This window comes from Hemiscyllium ocellatum, chromosome 6, assembly GCF_020745735.1.
Source record: "Hemiscyllium ocellatum isolate sHemOce1 chromosome 6, sHemOce1.pat.X.cur, whole genome shotgun sequence".
NCBI lineage: Eukaryota > Metazoa > Chordata > Chondrichthyes > Orectolobiformes > Hemiscylliidae > Hemiscyllium > Hemiscyllium ocellatum.
This window is the reverse complement of record NC_083406.1, coordinates 89,796,194-89,818,944: the sequence shown is the minus strand read 5'-3', so window position 1 is coordinate 89,818,944 and position 22,751 is coordinate 89,796,194. Positions and strand designations below refer to the sequence as shown.

General features: G+C 42.4%; 1 protein-coding gene across 1 annotated transcript; it reads right to left on the bottom strand.

The window, feature by feature from the left end:
- Positions 1-327: 327 nt before the first annotated feature.
- Positions 328-21,393, bottom strand: LOC132816808 (mesenteric estrogen-dependent adipogenesis protein-like). The gene is made up of 5 exons (XM_060826771.1): positions 21,010-21,393; positions 13,983-14,092; positions 10,839-10,951; positions 4,446-4,722; positions 328-2,737 (listed from the first exon to the last, which is right to left on the bottom strand). The coding sequence occupies exons 1-5, from the start codon at positions 21,237-21,239 to the stop codon at positions 2,583-2,585; spliced, it is 885 nt and encodes a 294-aa protein (XP_060682754.1). The 5' UTR covers positions 21,240-21,393; the 3' UTR covers positions 328-2,582.
- Positions 21,394-22,751: the final 1,358 nt, after the last annotated feature.

The window sequence follows — 22,751 nt, the reverse complement described above, 5'->3', positions numbered from 1 at the left end:
CAGCCAAAAAGCAGGATGTGATGAATGGAATGCTACAGGAGTCTGTACTCGGACCTTAATATTTTACAATTGACATCAATGGCTTAGATGAGGGGTACAAAATGCACAGACAATATCAAGATAGGTAGGATAGCATATGTGTGGAAGTTTTAAGCAGGTAAATATAGATAGGTTAAGTGAGTGGACAAGAATCTGGCAAATGGTGTATAATATGACAGCATTTTTTAAAAAAAATTTCTTAAATGGAAAATAACTGCAGAGATATCCAGATATTCTGGTATATGAGTCACAAATTAGTAAGTAGATACAGCATATAATCAAGAAAGCTAATGGGATGATATCCTTTATTACAAGAGAAATTGTACAAAAAAGAATCTTATGCATTAGTTACACAAGGCATAGGTAAGATCACATCTCAAAGCTGGTACATAGTTTTGGTCTCCTTAGTTAAGGATGGATGTAAATACATCAAGGCGGTTCAGAGGGATTTACTGGATTGACACCTGGAGTGAGTGGGTTGGCTTATAAGGAAAGATGGACATGTTGTCTCTGCTGAAGTTTAGAAGAGTTAGGATGACTTAATTGCACTGTATAAGATCCTGAATGATAATGTAGACGGGAAAGGATGTTTCTTCTCATGGATGAGTCCTGAACCAAGGAGGCATTGTTTTAAAATTGATCACACTTCCAGGCCAGAGATGAGGAGAACTCATCCAAGAACTGTAAGACATCAAAACTCGATGCCTCAAATACAGCAGATGAGAGTCATTGAAGATTTTTATGACAGAGATTGATAGGTTCTTGCTTGACAGGGGAGTCAAAGCTTATTGAGGGTGGATCAGACCATTGAATTCAAAACAGCATCAGATGAGCCATGATCTTTTGAATGGTGAAACAGGCTCAAGAGGGTGAATGATTACTTTGGCTCCAATTTTGTGTGTTTGTCTCTACCCCTCCATGTTGAACACCAGTTGAAGGAATCACTGAGAGTGGTAAGGGAACAGAATTATTCTAGGTGTGCGACTTCAATGTCTCTCACCAGCAGCTTGGCAGCACCACCACTGACAGAGCTAGCTGAGTCATAAAGGACACAGCTGGTAGACAGGGTATGGGACATAAAAGTAACAAGAGGGAAAACTATATTGGACTACATCCCTCACTAAACTGCCTTCCACAGATGCATCCACCCATGATAGTATCTGAAAAAGTCCTTGTTGAGCTGAAGTTCTAGTTTTACATTGAGGATATGTGCCATTATGTTATGTGATACTATGGGATAGATGGGATAGATTTCAAACGGAGCTAGCAAATAAACATTGGGCATCAATGAGGTTCTGTACACCATCAGGAATAGTCCAGCAAAACTATCACTCCACCATTATCATAAGCCAGGGATCAACACAGTTCCCATGCATCTGCTGCTCTTGTCCTTCTAGGAGGTAAAGATTACAGGTTTGGAAGGTTACTTTGGTGAGTTACTGTAGTGCAGTGTAAATGGTATCTACTTTTGCCACTATATATAGTGTAGTTTGCGTGGGTTTACTCCGGGTGCTCTGGTTTCCTCCCACAGTCGAAAGATGTACAGGTCAGGTGAATTGGCCATGCTAATTTGCCCGTAGTGTTAGGTAAGGGGCAAATGTAGGGGTATGGGTGGGTTGCGCTTCGGTGGGTCGGTGTGGACTTGTTCGGCCAAAGGGCCTGTTTCCAGGCTGTATGTAATCTAATCTAATCTAATAAAAGGAGTGAATGTTTGAGGTTGTGGCTGGAATGCAATATTTGGAGTTTCGTTCCTTCTCCTTCATACGGTGATGTTTGGTTAGTTAAATGAATATAGCTTCTAAGAAGCACAGAACTGGAACCTGTAAAACGCCTTATTGCCCCTTGACCAATCCCATCATTACCATATTGTCAGTTATACAAAAAGAAACAAGTTTTTTTTAAATACAAAATGAAAACTGGCTTTTTCTTTTATTTTTGTCATCTTGTGATAATCTGACGGAACAAATTGTTCACCTACTGTAACATTCATCCCTCACATAATCCATGGAACTGAAATTGAATTAAGTCCCATAGAGTAAGGTTGATCTGTACTACCATGTTACTGCCCAGACAACAGAACTGAAATCATGGTGGTAACACACTTGTCTTCCCATGATAATAATTGTAGTTGTTAATGAAAGATGAGTTATTACTACAGATAACAGTTCATGAATTAAGAAAGGTATAAGTTCCTCAAGCTTCAACAAAAAAATATTTACAGGAGATATGAGAAAAATAACCCAGGCTAATCCAACTACCAGATAGTTTAAAAAGATCCTTCTCATACATTGTTCCCAAATTCAGACTCATTCAAGGTGATTAGAGTCATAGAGTCGTACAGCACAGAGACAGACTCTTCAGTCCAATTCGTCCATGCCGACCAGAAATCCTAAATTAATCTACTCCCATTTGCCAGCATCTGGCCCATATCCCTCTAAATCTTTCTTACTCTTGTACCCATCCAGATGCCTTTTAAATGTTGTAAATTAATAAGGCACATTTGAGTTAAAGCACTTGGAATTTGATTTCATTTTTTAAAAGCTTCATTCTATATATCTGGGCAAGTTTTGTGTAAATTGCAGCAGATATGATTTTTCATTCACGGCAGGAAACTGTGCTGAAGACTTTTCCTTTACGGATGTCCTCTTGGCATATGATTGCCCTCGAGACGAACTAAGCACTTCTTTTTCAGATGAACCTGTTTTTAAAAGAAAATATTACTCTATTTTGGATATTTACTACTTTAAAATATTTGAATGTTAGCTACTTTGTGGGAGGCTGTGCCCCCCCGAGTCCAAAGATCTGATTAAAAATCAGTCGACTCCATCACATGAAGACCCACTGCATTAACTCACACCAGAGTTGACATCATCTTCAAACAGAGGTCAGCCAATAAAAAACAAGATCCGATCACAATTCATTCAAAGTCATTTCTGGCTTTCAGACATCTGCCCTCTTCTTCTGCCTCCAACATGTGTAAGTTCCAGTGTACTAAATAAGGATTTGATTTTTTTAAACATATATTTTATAAAATACATGATAATACTTATCCTGTGACTTACAGCTTGTGGCTTTTCATTTGTTTTTATTGAAAGCCTTGGGTTCTCTCAGAAGCGTTGGTTTGGACTTCAAAACCCAATCACAGGAAGTACTTAAATTTATATAGCACCTTAAGCGTAACATAATATCACAAGATACTTCGGGGAGCATTTTAAAACAAAATAAGACACTAAACCACAAAAGGAGATAGATCAAGATGATACTTGACTGTGTGATAGTTTGATTTTAGATCAGTGTGTACAGGGGCGATAGTGGAGTAGGACTTATTGCGAGTTAAGGTCTGGTGAACAGGGTTTTGGATGACCTCGAGTTTATTATGGGTAGTGTATTTGAAATGAGCCAGAAGAACATTGGAATAAAAAAAGTTACAGAGGTATGAATCGGGGTTTCAGCAGTAGACTGGCTGGGCAAGGGGAAAACTTCGGTGATGATGCAGAACTGAAAATAGGTGAATTTAGTTGTCACATGAAAATAAAAGCAGGAGTAGATCATTCAGCCCTTCAAGCCCTTTCCAGCATCCAATGAGGTCATGATCCATCTTCTACTTCATTGTCATTTTCTTGCACATCCTCCATGTCACTGGAACTTTTTAATGTGTACAGATCTATGAATATAAGGTTGGAAGCTCACCTTAGGGTCAAATATGTCTGGTTCAGCCTTAGACAGTTGTTGCAAGAGGAATAGAATTATGGAGAGGAACCAGAGTTTAGGAGTGGGGAGTGAAATTTACAGATTCAGTCTTCTCAATATTTAATTAGAGGGAATTTCTGTTCACCCAGTGCCAGGTGCCAGGTAAACATGTCCAATCGTTTGGAAAGAATGCAAGAGTTGAGAGAAGTGACCATGAGATAGAGCTGAATGCTATCAGCCTGTGTTCAACCTAATGATCTGTTTTCAGGTGATGTGGCCCTCTGAGGGACAATGATAGACAAGTAACATGAGGAGACTAAGGAGACTTTGAGGAACACTAAAGGTAAAAGTCTAAGAGCAGGCAACATTACAAACGGTTTTCTGACCATGTCGCGATAGAAAAAATAGACAATGTAGTCTCACCCAGCTGAATAACAAAGGTGAGACTTTGGGAGGTTGAGAAGGATATCACAGGTTCACTGGAAGTCATTTGTGAGCCATTTGGCACTGTGGCAGCTTTGGGGAAATAGGACTGGAGGGACAGGAAGTGGGTCTCATGGACGAGAAGAGTTCAGAGTGGGCATAGCAGGAAATTTCAGTTTTTTGAATAAAGGGTGATTCAATAATAATAAGCACTTTATTCAGCTACCAAAATACTGCGGGTAAAGATCTGCTTTATCACTGATAAAGCGAACATTAAACAAACACGTACATACCTGCACAAAGTGAGGAAACTGCACCAGGACTCTGCTCAGATACAGTGTCGATTTGAACATTAGGCTCACTCATCCTGTCCAGAAAGCTTTTCACTTTGCATTTCTCATCTTCTGTTACGCAAGACAAGTCTAGAATCTTTCCGTCCAGTTCCTTGATCTTTGAAGTACACTCGAATGAATCACATTTCAACTCACATGTGAAATCCAAATCGAGACCATGCATTTTATATCCCTCTTTCACACTAAAGAATGACTGGACTGGTTTTTGCATGGTGAACTAACAATACAAAGAAAACCACAAGTATTAACAAGTATTGAAGGTATTAAGTTGTAAAACGTGGTGCTATAGGGCTGAGTCATTTGGGTTTTTTTGGGCAAGTGTCGGTTTTGTCAGGTTTCACAAAGGGTTACTCTCCTTAAGATCTTGCAAGATTTCTCACCATAGCTTACTCACCATATCTACTCGGTCTCTGTGTAGCCATGTCACCCTATCCTATCTCTTGCTGTTCCAGAACGACTTGCCACCATTGGTATATCTCATGAAAGGCTGGAATTATTGGCACCAGACCCACAGGGCTCCCGGACATGTGTCAGCAAGTTGGCATTGTCCCTCACTGACAAAGTGACAGTATAGAACATAGAACATAGAACGTAGAACAGTATAGCACAGAACAGGCCCTTCAGCCCACGATGTTGATCCTCATGTATACACCCTCAAATTTCTGTGACCATATGCATGTCCAGCTGTCTCTTAAATGTCCCCAATGACCTTGCTTCCACAACGGCTGCTGGCAACGCATTCCATGCTCTCACAACTCTCTGTGTAAAGAACCCACCTCTGACATCCCCTCTTTACTTTCCTCCAACCGGCTTAAAACTATGATCCCTCGTGTTAGCCACTTCTGCCCTGGGAAATAGTCTCTGGCTGTCGACTCTATCTACGCCTCTCATTATCTTGTATACCTCAATTAGGTCCCAATGAATTATACCTCAATTTCTCCAATGAAAAAAGTCCAACCTCAGTCGACCTCTCTTCATAAGATAAGCCCTCCAGTCCAGGCAGCATCCTGGAAAACCTCCTCTGAACCCTCTCCAAAGCATTCACATCTTTCCTACAATAGGGCGACCAGAACTGGACACAGTATTCCAAGTGTGGTCTAACCAAGGTTTTATAGAGCTGCAACAAAATCTCACGACTCTTAAACTCAATCCCCCAGTTAATGAAAGCCAAAACACCATATGCTTTCTTAACAACCCTGTTCACTTGGGTGGCCATTTTAAGTTCCTCCACACTGCCAAGAATCCTATCCTTAATCCTGTACTCAGCTTTCAAATTTGACCTTCCAAAATGCATCACCTCGCATTTATCCAGGTTGAACTCCATCTGCCACCTCTCAGCCCATCTCTGCATCCTGTCAATGTCCCGCTGCAGCCTACAACAGCCCTCTATACTGTCAACGACACCTCCAACCTTTATGTCGTCTGCAAACTTGCTGACCCATTCTTCAATCCCCTCATCCAAGTCATTAATAAAAATTACAAACAGTAGAGGCCCAAGGACAGAGCCCTGTGGAACACCACTCACCACTGACTTCCAGGCAGAATATTTTCCTTCTCCTACTACTCGCTGTCTTCTGTTGGCCAGCCAATTCTGTATCCAAACAGCTAAGCTCCCCTCTATCCCATTCCTCCTGACCTTCTGAATGAGCCTACCATGGGGAACCTTATCAACTGCCTTGCTGAAGTCCACATACATCACATCCACAGCTCAACCCTCATCAGCGTTTCTAGTCACATCCTCAAAGAACTCGATAAGGTTTGTGAGGCATGACCTACCCCTCACAAAGCTGTGTTGACTGCATTTAATCAAGCCATGCTCTTCCAGATGGTCATAAATCCGATCCCTCAGAATCCTTTCTAACACCTCGCAGACGACAGACGTGAGACTTACTGGTCTGTAATTGCGGGGTTTTCCCTATTTCTTTTCTTGAAGAGAGGAATTACATTTGCCTCTCTCCAGTCCTCAGGTACGACTCCAGTGGAGAGCGAGGATGCAAAGATCTTCGCAAGTGGCGAAGCAATTGCATTTCTCGTTTTCCAAAGCAGCCGAGGACAAATCTGGTCCGGGCCTGGCGACTTGTCAATCTTAATGTTTGACAAAATTTTCAGCACATCAGCTTCCTCTATCTCTATCCATTCCAGCATCCACACCTGCTCTTCAAAGGTTTCATTCACTACAAAGTTCGTTTCTTTCATAAAGATAGAAGCAAAAAACTCATTTAGGGCTTCCCCTATGTCCTCAGACTCCACACACAAGTTCCCTGATCAGCCCTACTCTTTCTTTGACCATTCTCTTATTCCTCACATAAGTGTAAAATGCCATTGTGTTCTTCCTAGTCCGTTCTGCCAAGCCTTTCTCGTGCTCCCTCCTGGCTCTCCTCAGACCATTTTTGAGCTCCTTTCTCACCTGCCTGTAATCCTCTAGAGCTGAGTTTGACCGTAGCTTCCCTTGACCGCCTTATGTAAACTACCTTTTTCCTTTTAATGAGAAGCTCCACCGCCCTCGTCATCCAAGGTTCCTTTATATTACCCCTTCTTGCCTGTCTCAGAGGGACATATTTATTCATCACTCGCAACAACTGTTCCTTAAACAGTCTCCACATGTCTATAGTGCCTTTACCATGGAACAATTGCTCCCAGTCCATGCTTCCTAACTCAAGTCTAATTGCATCATAGTTTCCTCTTCCCCAGTTAAATATCCTCCCATTTGGCCTAATCCTCTCCTTCTCCATAGCTATGTAGAATGTGAGGCAGTTGCGGTCACTATCACCAAAATGCTCTCCCACCACAAGATCTGATACCTGCCCCGGCTCGTTTCTGAGAACCAAGTCTAGAATGGCCTCTCCCCTCATCGGCCTGTCAACGTACTGAGTTAGGAAACCCTCCTGAACACACCTTACGAAAACAGCTCCATTCAAATCTTCTGCTCGAAGGAGGTTCCAATCAATATTGGGAAAGTTAAAGTCACCCATTACAACAACCCTATACATCCACACTTTTCCAAAATTTGTCAACCTATGCTTTCTTCAATCTCCCTGCTGCTATTGGGGTGGCCTGTAGTAAACCCCTAACGAGGTGACTGCTTCCTTGCTGTTCCTAATTTCCACTCATACTGACTCGGTAGGCAGATATTCCTCGACAATGGAAGCTTCTGTAGCTGTGATACCCTCTCGGATTAGTAGTGCTACACCCCCTCCTCTTTTTCCCCCCCCTCTCTATTCTTTTTAAATGCAATATTTAAATTTAAATGTAATATTAGCCACAAAGCCACACTGCTTATGGCACACAGCTAGCATGACTGACTCTCCCTTGCACGTACAACCCCATTCTCTCATCCTAGTTGCCATTTGGCCACCAGGCCACGCAGTTTACCTGTTGTTAACCACATCCCATGAGACCAGACTCTCTAGGTCACCAGTACTCTGTCCATAATGCCCACTATAGAGCTGCATCTTGTTATTGTTCAGTAGAGGAACATCATACACAGGCTAGCAATCAGACAATTCAAAAATTGAACTTTCATTTACAGCCCACAAAAGTGAATATACACAAAACAATTAAAGGCTGCAGTTCACTCCCACAATACAAACTATCAATATCTTAGTGGGGGATTTGCTAATTTCATTAAGGGAGCCTTTGTACTGAAAGAGAGGTCGTGTGGAAGAATTCTAAGTAACAGTTTAAATAGAAGGATTGATGGGGAAGGTTCTGAATATGAGGAGAGCACGTCAACGAGAAAAGAAAGACAAAAGACAGTCAGAGAAGGTATAACTCTGAAGAACTAAATTGCATTTATTTCAATGCAAGGCATCTTACAGGTAATGCAGATGAACTCAGAGCATGTTTAAGAACATAGAGATTGGGACATCATAGCTTTTACAGAAACTTGGCTGAGAGATAGACAAGACTGGCAGCTCAATGTTCTTGGTTTTAGATGCTATAGGAAAGATACAAAAGGAAGCAAGAAAGGAGGTGTGGGAGGTGTGGATGGAGTTGACATTTTTGACTAAGGAATACATTGTTGTTGTAACGAGGGAAGATATTTCTGATATAGTGTCCAGTGAAATTATAGGGGTAGAGATTTAAAAAAAGAAAGGAAAGATCACATTGATGGGATTGCACTATCGACCCACTCAATAGTAAGAGGGAAATAAGTATATAACGACATCTCAGATAGATGAAAGCATAATAGGATTGTAATAATGGGGGATTTCAATTTTCCAAACATTGACTGGGACTACCATAGTGTCAAAGGTTTGGATGATGAAGAATCTTTATCTTCTTTAAGACCTCCTGAATCTCCTCTTCTGTAATCTGAGCTGTTTTTTAAAACATCAAAGTTTTTTTGTCTGAGGTCCCTTCTGGAATACTGTGTTCAGTTCTGGTCATCTAGTTCCAGGAAGGATGTTATCAACTGGAGAGTGTTCAGAAGAGATTTACTAGGATGTTGCTCAGTATGGAAGGTTTGAGTTTTAAAGAAAGGCCTGATATGCTGGGACTTCTTTCACAGGAGCATAGGAGGTCGAGAGGCAACCTTATAGAAGTTTATAAAATAATGAGGGGTATAGATAGGGTTAATGATAGTTGTCTTTTCCCTAGGATGGGCGAGTTCAAGACTAGGGGACAGATTTTTAAGGTGAGAGGGTAGAGATATAAAAAAGGGTATGACAGGCAAAATTTTACACAGTGTGTGGCTCACGCGTAGAATGAACTTCCTGAGGAAGTGGTGGATACAGGTATAATTACAATGTTTAAAAGACATTTGGATAGGTACATGAATAGAGCTGAAAATGTGTTGCTGGAAAAGCGCAGCAGGTCAGGCAGCATCCAAGGAGCAGGAGAGTTTAGCGTTTCGGGCATGAGCCCTTCTTCAGGGCTCATGCCCGAAACGTCGACTCTCCTGCTCCTTGGATGCTGCCTGACCTGCTGCGCTTTTCCAGCAACACATTTTCAGCTCTGATCTCCAGCATCTGCAGTCCTCACTTTCTCCTAGGTACATGAATAGGAAAGGTTTGAAGGGATATGGGCCAGGAGCAGGCAGGTGGGACTAGTTTGATTTGGGATTATGTTTGTCATGGACTGGTTGGACGAAAAGGTCTGTTTTCATGTAGTATGACTTTTTGACTCTCTACGCCTGTAAGTGCTGGCATGATGATCAAGACCTATTCACTTTTTTTTAAAAATCATTGTCATCAACTTGAGCATAATTAAGGTGCCAAGATTCTATTTGCAAGCACTAATGACAATGTGCAAGTTGTCTTTTACCAGCATTTGAACATTGAATACCTTCATTCTCTGTGCATTTCAAAAGGGTGATTCAATGATTTCAAATCAAATGTTGTTGGAGTTTGCAAGTGCACACATCATGCATTTGCCCCTTAAATGGCTCAGCACCCAACAAATGTGGATCCCACCTTTTCATCCAACGAACTAATACTGACACCGCTCACTCTGGGCATTGTCTCAGTCATTTTCTAGTTTGAATAGTGTCTAGTGAACTTCAAATGATGACAGGGAACACAGCTCTCCATGGACACCATTAGCATTGGGTTCCTGCTGCCCCCAGCCCCACCCTCAACAGCCCTCATGTTCTCTTTCACCTCACACCACCCCAAAAGCCCATTTCCACCCATCCCCCTCATATGAGACCCATTACATTGAACTTTACCTCCAATGTTCCTCCTTGCCTCATGACCCCGATCCTACACCTCACTGATGTCCACCATGGTCCTCTATGCTCTCCATGTGGAGATCACGAACAGTGGTCATTGACAAGTGCCCCTTTGCCCCGAAACCTTCAATGCTGTTCTGGGTAACCCCCTTCTACCCTGACTCCCCTCCCCAAATCATCACCATTCTTGATCCCATCTCTACACATGCCTCTGCTTTGCACTCCCAGGTTTGACTGGGAGTGCCAAACCCCTGTGGCAAGGAGCCCTTTGCACAATCTTGATTTGGCAATGCATGGGCCCCCAGGGCTGTATTCTCTTCAGAACCAACTTGGGTAAGCAGATCAATGACCTCTGTCTTTGCAATTCCCCGGCTGACTCTTTGAGATTTCCCTGACTGGTGGTGCATGCCCTTTAGGCCTGACCCTGACCACTCTCCAGTCCGTAATGGATCTGTCTATGACTGCCCTATGCAACTGGCTGACTGTGGCCAAATCCCTGGACTGTGTACATACTGCGTTTGTAACCAATGGCCCTTGGAATCTCCTTAACCAAAGGCAGCACCCTGCCCTTGACTGGGTTGAGCACTCACCCCACCTGGCTGAGGTATTTTGGGATGCCTGAAAATGTAGGATTAGTACATTTCCATCAGAGTAGAAATTACCTGAAGGATGTAGTTTGTCTCTATTTCTGATGCAGTGACATCGTTCATACTATCCTGAATCTCTTGTCTCATTTTGGGGTGACAAGTGTTCACAATGATGGCATAAGCTGTTTCTGCAAAAGTATAAAGGAAGGTAAACAATGAATGCTATTTTCGGACAACAGAGTCCAACAGAATTGATCAACTCATCAACAGAGATCAAACCTTTGAATCGATCTCAGATTGGAAGCTATGCTTGTGTAGAACGCAATCCAACCTTATTTCAGCATTGTTAGACTCGGGAAAGTTGCCGAGAGAAATGCCAGTTTGTCTCCCATTTAGAACTGAGGGATTGGTAGATACAAGCTGAGACTCTGAAAGCTAGATTTTTAATTTAGGGTCAGAAAGCAGCCCTGTGTCATAAGATTGTTGCTATTGCTATTTTGAGTATTGTTTAAAAAAGCACACATGTTGTGCAAGATTTTCATCTTGCACTCATTGTGGTAATTCATGAAAATACTAATGTAAATGGGAGCAACATTATATACTAAATGAGAAGGGTATGCTGATCAACTGTCAAGTGGTTTCTGATTGGTAGAGCCATTTCCACAAAGAATGCAGTTTGACAGTTAACTACAAAAATTTTATAAAATTTGTGCCGAACAGATCCTCTCTGAGTGATCAAGTCATTGCCACTGAGCAGTGGACCAGAGAATAGCTATTGTCTACTTTGTTGAGTTTAAACAGCACAGTGTCTGCGAAGTATAGGGCACTGTCTATTAACCCATGTAGCTTCTAGTATGTGCACTGTGAGCCTGACTGACAATCTTAAACTAGTTGTCAGTATAATTCTTAGCACACTCTTGATCATTTAGCCAAAGTTTTCCAATCACAGACTGATACTTGAAGTGAGACACCTTGTTTAGTATTTTGCAAGCGCAGGTTGCTTCGGCATGATCAACACTTTGCCTGTTAGCAACGATCTGTTCTACTTTGGAATATACAGCAAAGATACCTAGCATCATACCTGCACTGAAATTCATTCACCACATTACTCATTCATTATTTCGGCAGAAAGTCCCAGTTAGTAGCTGCACGAAACAGATATCTGTGCCTTATTGCACAGAAATCATATCTTTCACAGGTGATCAGAGGTAGGTTAGACCCTTTTCAGGATCAAAAGGAGAGTCTTTAGTCTGCTCACACATGGTATTCAATCCAATTTGATATATAAGAGCTCCTAATTTGATGGAGGTGAAGTTGGCACACAATTAATGGGGCACCAGATACTGCTAGCAGGTAGGAATTAGCCCCAGGATGTGCCAGCTGGCAGAGTGACTGGGTTTGCCACTGCCTGGATAAATGGAGTAGGCTGGATAGCAGAGGGCCAGCAGTCTCATAGTTCAATCATTCACTTGCCAGGCACTTCATCTGTTCTGTTCAAGCAATGGCAACTTTGTGCCATATATGAGTACCTCAATTTGACTATCCCTTTATTTTTGAGACTTCAAGTCAGCAACAACAATCAATAATTGCACCTCGCTGCACTCCCAACGAGCACACATCAGTCCATTTTCTTTACTCATTCTTACCAGTGAGGCTTTAATCCTGTCCCTCTCCAAATGATAAACAAGCTCAGCAATTAACAGGCAATTAATTTCAGATATGTCGATTTCCTGAATACCCACACCCCACCCATGATTTAATAATTGCACAATGTTCAGAGGTATCAGCAGACTGACATACCATTCATAGGGTCATACAGCACGGAAACAGGCTCTTCAGCCCAACTTGTCCATGCCAAGCAGCTATCCCAATCTGACCTACCATCTAGCAGCATTTGGCACATATCTCTCTAAACCTTTCCCAGTCATATACTCATACAAATGCCTTGTAAATGCTGTAAATGTACCAGCTTCCACCATTTTCTCTATCAGCTCATTCTATACATGCACCACTCTCTGTGTAAAAAAGTTGTCCCTCAGGTTTCTTATAAATCTTTCCCCTCTCACTTTAAACCTATGCCCTCAATATTTGGACTGTACCACTCTGGGGAAAAGATATTGGTTATTCACCCTATCCATGTCCCTCTATAAGGTAACCCCTCAGACTCTGATGCTTCAGGGAGAAGAAACCCAGCCTATTCAGCCTCTCCCTATAACTCAACACCTCCAGTTCCAGCATCATCCTTGTAAATCTTTTCTGCACCTTCTCAAGTTTAGCAACATCTTTCCTATAGAAGAGTGACCAGAATTGTATGCAGTATTTTAAAAGTGGCCTCACCAATGTCCTGTACAGACTCAACATGGAGTCCCAACTTCTTTACCTAATCTTCTGACCAATGGAGGCAAGCCTGCCAAAATGCCTTCTAAACCACACTGTCTACCTGCAACTCCACTTTCAAGTAACTATGCACCTGCAACCTGGGGTCTCTTTGTTTGGCAGCACTCCCCTACCTGATGTCTTGAACTCCCGGCATCAGTGCCAATGACTCTTGGCCTCAGTGCGGACCCCGTATGGCAATTTCTCAGCTCGGCTTGAGAACATGTCAGTCTGGTGTGACAGTCTCTCAGCAGCCTGGTGTGGTGGTGTATCAGTGACCTGGCATGGCCTCAGCGTGGACTTCTAACCTGATAGTGATTCCAGGGTGTTCTCTCAGCCTCAAGAGCCTCGGGGTGAAGCTGAGCCTACTGGCCTATCTGATCAAGGGTCCGTTATACTCTAAGATAACCTTCTTCATTGCCCACTACATCTCTTACTTTGGTGTCATCTGTAAACCTTCCAACTGTGTCTCCTATATTCATGTCAAAATCTTTTATATAAATGACAAAAATGATGGTCATTTGGGAACACTATTTTCAAAACATGCTCATTCCAAATATAGGCTCACATTCCTCACTTGGAAAATGGATAATTCAGTCCTTAGTGATAGAAGTGCACTCAAACTGAGTCTGAATTTGATCACACTCATTTACAGCATAGCACCTCAGTACAGAAATCAGCCAGGATGCAATACCTATGTAATGCTCATTGATAATTAATACATTTACAACATTATGCCTGTGTAGTTTTCTCCTCCCTCTAAAAGCCCCAATTGTACCGCACACCAAGGCAACAATAAACACAGAAAATATTAATAAAAAATATAGCTGTAACAAAACACACCTTTTGTAGAACCTTTAGCGGGCTTTATACTAGTAAAAAAGACCATTGGCTTGCTTAATATTGCCTCTTGAAAGCTTCTATATTCCTTGCGAGATGTAAAAGTAATTTTCCTGGAAGTAAAAACAGTAAATCAAAATTAGCAACAAGTTGTTGGGAATACATATTTAAGGATCACGAGAAACCTGAAAATGTAGCTGTTTTGACATTCCAGACTTATAGGATTCGTGAAGGTTTTGAAGGGATATGTGATGTATTGAAATGGTTCAACAGTTGGCATGTGAGCTGAGATTTATCTGGCGATTTCTGCAAAGTCAAGAGATTTTCAAAAAGAGACAAGAAAATCTTTGAAGAGAGATAGGCCTGTGTGTTGAGGATTGCCTAGCAACATTGTTCTGAAGTTAGTTTCTGTTTTTTCCAAGACACCAAGGTGCGACAATAGAACAAACAATGACCTCCAACGTATACACAGGCAAGATTCTTGTTCTTGATGAAGGGCTCTGGCCCGAAACGTCGAATTTCCTGTTCCTTAGATGCTGCCTGACCTGCTGTGCTTTAACCAGCAACACATTTTCAGCTCTGATCTCCAGCATCTGCAGACCTCACTTTTTACTTGAAAAAGTAAGCAGGGCAAAATGAGCAAAGAACAAAGAAAATTACAGCACAGAAACAGGCCCTTCAGCCCTCTGAACCTGTGCCGATCCAGATCCTCTATCTAAACGTGTCACCTATTTTCTAAGGATCTGTATCCCTCTGCTCCCTGTCCACTCATGTTTCTGTCTATATACATCTTAAGTGACACTATTATGTCTGCCTCTACCACCTTTTCTGGTAACGCGTTCCAAGCACCCGCCACCTCTGTGTAAAGAACTTTCCACACATATCTCCCTTAAACTTTTCCCCTCTCACCTTGAACTCGTGACCCTTAGTAATTGAGTCCCCCACTCTGGGAAAAAGCTTCTTGCTATCCACCCCATCTATATCTTTCATGATTTTGTAGACCTCAATCAGGTCCCCCCTCAACCTCTGTCTTTCTAATGAAAATAATCCTAATCTACTCAACCTCTCTTCATAGCTCGTGCTCTCCGTATCAGGCAACATCTGATGAGCCTCCTCTGCATCCTCTCCAAAGCATCCACATCCTTTTCGTAATGTGGCAACCAGAACTGTTCGCAGTATTCCAAATGTGGCCAAACTAAAACCTATACAACAAGATCTGCCAACTCTTGTACTCAATACTCCGTCCGATGAAGGAAAGCATGCCGTATGCCTTCCTGACCACTCTATCAACCTGCGTTGCCACCTTCAGGTATAATGGATCTGAACATCCAGATCTTTCTGCACATCAATTTTCCCCAGAGTTTTTCATTTACCATATAGTTCACTCTTGAATTGGATCTTTCAAATGCATCACCTTGCATTTGCCCGGATTGAATTCCATCTGCTGTTTCTCTACCCATCTCTCCAATCTATCTATATTCTGCTGCATTCTCTGGCAGTCCCCTCACTATCTGCTGCTCCATCAATCTTAGTGTCATCTGCAAACTTGCTAACCAGACTACATATACCTTCCTCCAGATCATTTGCGTCTATCGCAAAAAACATGGCCCAAGCACGGATCCATGTGTAACACCAGTGGTCACAGTTCTCCATTTTGAGAAACTCCATAGATCTCTCATGCAGTGAAGTATTTCTGGGAATCTGAGAAAATTTCAGATATTAGTATCTCTAACTACCTCATAAACCCTGAATGCTCAACTATTACTTTTATTGAAAGGAGTAAATCTAGCTAATTTTCTACTTGAACTGAAGTCTGATCGGAAAATGTTCCATCACTCTACAATGATCAGTATTTTGATCTCACCAACAGGAAACTTGGGGAACAATGAGAAATCATCTCATTTTATAAGTTGAGTTCAGACCTTTATCCCACAGGAGGTTTTTTTAATTCTCTTTTTGCCTAGAAGAAAATCTCTTCAGAACTATATTCTCTTATTTTGTTGCGTGGATGTATTTATTTGGGACTGGGGGATATAGTTTAATTTTATACTTTAATGTCGTGGCTTAGGCATTCCCAGCATACTTTGCTTTTTGGCCAATTTTTGATGCCCTATTTATTTCAGTTGCTGTGCCTGTTTTTATTTTTGGCCTTTCTGCTTATTTCACTTGAGCAGTCGCTGGCTGCTACATTGGTTTAGAGATAGAAGAGGCATCAGTAATGTTATAGCAGCAGAAATGATGAGGCACAGATGAAGGCATGCAGTTCTGAAGAAGAGTCATACCAGACTCAAAACATAACTCTTTCTCTCTCCACAGATGCTGCCAGACCAGCTGAGTTTCTCCAGCATTCTCACTCTTTGTTTCAGATTTTCAGCATCTGCACTATTTTGCCTTGATCGGAGACAGGCAATGTTATAGAAGTGACACTATCATGGCAATGCTATAGAAGTTAAAATAGGCGGTTTTAATTTGATGGTGCAGATAAGTGGTTGAATGCTTAATTCAGTCAAACATGACACCAAGGCTGCAAACTGTCTGGTTCTGCCTCAGATGACTGCCAGGGAGAGTATAATCAAGAGGTGCCTCACAGCACCAGGGTCCCAGATTCAATTCCAGCCTTGGGTGACTATCTGTGTAGAGTTTGCACATTCTCCCCATGTCTGCATGGGTCTTCTCCAGGTGCTCCAGTTTCCTCCCACAGTCCAAAGATGTAGAGGTCTGGTGAATTGGCCATGCTAAATTGCCCATAGTGTTAGGTGCATTAGTCGGGGGGGTGGGGGGGTGGGGGGGTTGCTCTTTGGCGGGTCAGTGTGGACTTGTTGGGCTGAAGGGCCTGTCTCCACACTGTAAGGAATCTAATCTAGATAGGTCAGGATAAGATGATGAGGAACTGCAGGTTTTGGCAGGGACTGAAGATAATGATTTCAGTTTTCCCAGGAGTTAATTGGATGAACTTTCTATTCATCCCCAAACTTGAGAGGAATTCAAACAGTCTTGGAAAGCTGTTCATGAATTCGAAGTGGAAAATGAACATGTAAATAGAGAGTTTGCAGTGGTCATTTTCAAGGATGGAGGAATCAAGAGTTCTTTATTTTGACAAGAAGGCTCAAGAAGGCAAATTTGAAGGAGGGAGTCACAGAATCTGAGGACAGAGAACCTTCAATAATATCACTCGCTCCAAAAGCTAGTGTGCTTCCAATTAAATCTGTTGGACTATAACCTGGTTTTGTGTGATTTTTAACTTTGTCCACCTCAGTCCAACACCGGCATCTCCAAATCATGACTTAAATAATATCAGCTGTCATGAGGTGTTCGGTGGTCAGTACTGAAGTCAACTGAAATTGAGCCTTAAGGACAACTTGGGTTCAGAGAAGGCATAAGGAGCAATAGGAAAGAAACTAAAAAGGAATCAAGCTTGATCAGGTACCAACCTCAAAAGAGATAACTCAGTAAGTTCAGAAAGAAGAGACAAGTGAACAATGCAGCTGATCAGATGGTGACAAAGAAATCATGTGCATTTGTTTACTGGCTGTTGGAGATGAGGGTGGTGAAAACAGGGAGGAGGGTTCAAGAAGACAGATTGCAGTAGGGGATGGCATGGTGGCTCCATGGTTAGCACTGTTCCTGACAGTGCTCGTGATCCAGGTTCGATTCCAGCCATGGGTGACTGTCTATGTGTTCACATGTTTTCCCCTTGTCTGTGTGGATTTCCGCTGGGTGCTTCAGTTTCCACCAAACATCAAAGATGTGCAGATTAGGTGGATTGGCCATGGTAAATATGGGGAAAGGATAGGGGTCTGGGCAGGGTGTTCTTTGGAGGGTTGGTGCAGACGTGATGGGCCAATGGTCTCTTTCTGCACTGTAGAGATTCAATGATTCTAAAATAAGCCAGGCATTAGATTTCCCTGATTCTGGAACAGTGCACAGTTTTCAGGGATGAGAAAAGACCTGATTCAATGGAAGGAAGAGGGCAGCCTCCCCAACCAAGGAGGTGAGAATGGAGGTTACTGAGGAAGCCAGCAGCAGAACAATTGTTTCTCCAAGGTGGAGGTTGTGTTTCAAATGAATCCAGTACCATATCAGGCAAGGAAAGTGAGTGGCATAGCTCCATTGAGTGCCAAGCCTCACAGTGTGACTTTCCCAGTATTCTCCTGTGTGGCAGTCCTCAGAACAACACACCTTGCAATTCCACTCATTGTCTCAGAGCAGCCACGCTCATCTTTGCCTTCAAACTATTATCCTCTTGCACCCATATCTACAGCCACCCTCCAGAAACATTAAATAGGGATAAGTGACCCCACACAACAGATCAGACCTAAGCACTGTAAGTCCTGCCACATGCAGTTGTGAATAATGGTGGACAATTAAACAACTAGCAGGAGGAGAAAGCTCCACAAATTTTCATGATGATGATAAAGTGGAGTGCATCAGTGCAAAAGACAAGGCTGAACATATACAAGAATGGTCAGTTCCATCATAATTGCTGCTGAATGGATGGTCTATTTCAATCTCCACCTAGCCTCCACACAGCTCACTCTAAGCTATGATCCATGCATGCCAATCACCACGCAGATTATATTCCCAGCATTACCTTCTGATTTCACAAGTGGTTACTGTGCACAGAGTTCACCTCAAAGATCCACACAAGTGAAAAGAAGAGGAATACAGAACACAGATTTGATTGTCATGCAAGCTACACAGTGACATACCTGGCCTCATCAATGTGAAATCAAGAGTGGTGAGGTGGGATCCTTAAGTGGTCATTACTTGTCCACTTAAGGGCAATGGGGCAGGAATGCTGACCACAGAACTTTCCACTCTAAGTGGGGTAGAGGCAGAAAGGTAGTCAGTCGCCACCCACAACTCTCTCTCCCTATTAAACCCCCTTCAAAAGCACCAATAGAGACGGTATGAGATTCCAACCTATAGTACTCTGATGGAACACACTGGAGCTGAGAGAAAATGTACTCCAAGCGAAAAAGCATCAAATTATTCAGGTACAGAGATCTGATGGGTTTTGGAGCAATGTGAATAGTTTTTACTTTGACCTTACAATAGTTGGAAGTATCAGTGTAAACTTGTTTAGCTGAGTAAATGTAAGTTAGAAATAAATTAACTTTATAGTGTCATCCCAATAATATGATTTAACAGTGTGGTGTTTTCCAATTATTGATGAGAATTAGAGCATGTGAATGGAAAACTATAAGGAATTCTGATGTTCATAAATCAGTAAAAAGGTAATAGAGGAATGTTACTCCATTGATAATGTTCTGTTTTAGACTAAAAGAGGTATGGGTTTCGCTATAAAACATTCGCTTTTAATGACCATGTAGCCCAAGTCATACTAACCCTGTTGTCTTTATTTTTATTTTACTCATTCATACAATTGGATTAGATTCCTTACAGTGTAGAAACAGACCCTTCAGCCCAACAAGTCCACACTGACCCTCTGAAGAGTAACCCACCCAGAACCATTTCCCTCCAGTTAATACACCTAACACTACATGCAATTTAGTATGGCCAATTCACCCGACCAGCACATCTTTGGATTGTGGGAGGAAACCACGCAGACACAGGGAGAACGTGCAAACTCCACACAGTCACCTGAGGCTGGGATTGAACCTGGGTCCCTGGCAACTGTGAGGCAGCAGTACTAACCACTGTGCCACCCTCAATGTGTAACAGCAAAGGCACAGTCAGCAATTATTGGCTACAGCTGGTTTCCCAAAAAACAGCAAGGTAGTGGTGGTGCTGAGCCAACTATCTGACTATAACTCAGTGGCTCACTTCACTATTACAGAAGCAGTTAAGAGTCAATTGTTTTCAGTAAATTTAGACCAGATAAGGGTAGCTGATAAGGATAAAGTATATTAGTGAACAAATTGGGTTTGTACAGTAATCCAGTAGTTGTATGGTAACCATTAATGACACTGGCGTTTAGTTGCAGGTTTTTTAGAAATTGATAAAATTTAGGTTTTTCCACCTACAATAGCAGATCTTGAACTCACGTTACTGAATCACTAGTCCAGGCCTCTGGTTTACTAGGTAAAAACAATGACTACAGATGCTGGAAACCAGATTCTGGATCAGTGGTGCTGGAAGAGCACAACAGCTCAGGCAGCATCCAACGAGCAGCGAAATCGACGTTTCGGGCAAAAGCCCTTCATCAGGAATAAAAGCTGGTTGACTAATCCAGTAATATAACCATTATTATATCATGTCCAATGAAAATTTGACTGTACAAATATATGTTTTAGACTGTAAACTGTGTGCCTGCCTATGGATGATAGGATTGGGGTTAAGCTTTTGACAAGAACAAATAGGGAGCACCAGAAGGCAGTCATATTCCTGGCACTTCAGTTTCTGTGTTCCGTTGTGATCTCACCTTCAGCTGTCTGTCTCATTGCTGACAGCTGAGGTTTCTCTACTTGGAATTAGCAGTTGTTGTTATGCACCTTACAGCGTTGAGCAAATAGAGGAATGTTACAGATTTTAATATCCACTTGAAGAAACTAGCCTGATAGACTGAATTCTTATGAAGAGTAATCAATGAAATTTTCTGTAAGTTCACAGCAAAATCAAACCACCAGTGTTGTTGATTATCAGCGCAATGGCATATATTGGGGCAACTCTTAAAGTCACACTCTCAGCTCGGCTCAGTTGGTCACAATCTCACATCCGTGCAGAAAATTAATGGGTTCAAGAATTTGATCAAATTGTCACTGCTGAGATCGAGTTAAAAATCACACAACACTTGACACTCCCAAATAAACCTGTTGGACTATAATCAGGTATTGTGTGATTTTTAAAAAAAAACTTTGTCCACCCCAATCCAACATCGGCTCCTCCACATCGAGGTAGAGTTGGAAGTGTTCACAGAAATGATTAAATAAAGGCTCCACGATTCAGGCAGCTATCAAAGACAGAAACATAATATTAGATAAAAGATGGGGTGTTCTAGGTTTGGTCCCTGCATTCCGACAGCAGGTGAGTTGGACTCGCCCTGTTTACACTCGCTGGAGTCTCTTACCTCTGCAGGCAATTGATCAGGTTCCACTGCCGCTCCGCCTTGACATGGCCATTGGAGATCACATTATAACCAGCTGCTGGTCGCTGGATGACCTGAATGTTATTCCCCACGACATGGAAGTGTGATCGCTGTAAGCTGAGCAGCAGCTCCAGGGGGAGCACCGCTATCTCACAGTTCATGTGGGTCCCGGGCAGAGAGCTAGGAGGGGCCTTGGGGCAGTCGGCAGACATGTCCAGACCCAGAAAGAAACACAGGATCACACAAAAGATCTGTGTTTCGGGAAAAAAAAACTGGAGTGTGATCAAAATGGGCTTTATCCTGTTCCTTAAACGTACTATAAAGGCGAGGAATGCAAATGAGTCATCACTCTCAAGTTAAACACCCTACGCCCGGACCTACCTTTGAACAGAGCAGCTTGTCGAACCAGACCAAGTGGTTTCCCGCTGGCTGACAGACAAGGCAAGGCGTTCTCTGAACTCGAGATACTGCAGCTGTATTTGCTTGCGGGAAGGGCAGGAAGAAATGTTGTAAAGCTTTCCCCCCCAGGTGCAGTGCACGCACTGTTGGACTCCACTTGTCTGCGGATGAACCTTACTGCAGGAATAAAGTGCAATGATTAGTTAATTATCGTGAGGAAAGTGAACCGGAATCGCTGTAAAATAAACATTTCGTTCTCCCAGAATGAATGCCACAATATCTGTCACATCGAATTTGAAGTTAGACGTAAAGCAACTGTTAGTAAGTAAATCAATGTTGACGATCCAGTCGCTATAGCTGTCAGTGAGAGTAACAATTGTTGCAAGTCAATTTGAAAACACCCCACTTGACCGATTCACACATACTCCTGAATTCATTCCTCGCATCCCACTTTCTCAAGACAATTATTAGCTGAAACAATAAAACAGAGTACACTTTGCCCAAGTCAGATCTCATTCCGAATGAAGATTTATTCAGCTAGAAACAGAAGCCAGTTACTTATAGATAATGCTTTATCTCTCATTATAAGTCTACAAGTGAAAGGCCAGGCTGCATTTGAACTTTTTGATGAGACATTATGCTTCCTCAGCAATTTGAAAATATACTCTGCGGTACAAATCTCCTGTGGCATTGCACACATTTATCTTGGAAATTTAATAAGAATAAGGTGGGGGGGGGTAACATGGCAGGTCTTTTTCTAAATTCATTAACAGGATGTGGGTATCACAGGCAAGGTCACCTTAAATGCCCTCCTTAGCCATCAAGGAGATGACAGACCTAGATTTTGCAGACAACTGGTGGCGTTGCCATGGGATGTCAAAGTCTGAACGCACGCTGGCCTCCCTCATAATGAAATCAAAAACCATGAGGAAAAATATGCACCTTTGTGTACTCCTGTGATGATGTTGACAGAGTGCATGATGCCCATGCTGGTCAGTTCATAGCAACTGGAGTGGCAGTATAAGACTGTAGATATTAATAGGGGATGCCATTGTGATGTACCAGTGAGATTACCGATGGATGCTATTGAAAGCCCTTTTGAAATCAGTGGTGGACATCTGTGATGCTTGAGGGTGGAATGTCTCCTTGTCCGAGCAGTGAAGGCGGAGGAAGTGGGAGAATTCAGGCCCTCAGCTTCTTCCTTTCCAACAGACTCATCCAGTCTCCCTCCAACAATACCCTCCTCCACCTGACTGAACTGGTCCTCATCCTTAATACCTTTTTCTTTAACTCCTCCCATTTCATCCAAATGCAGGGGTGGCCAT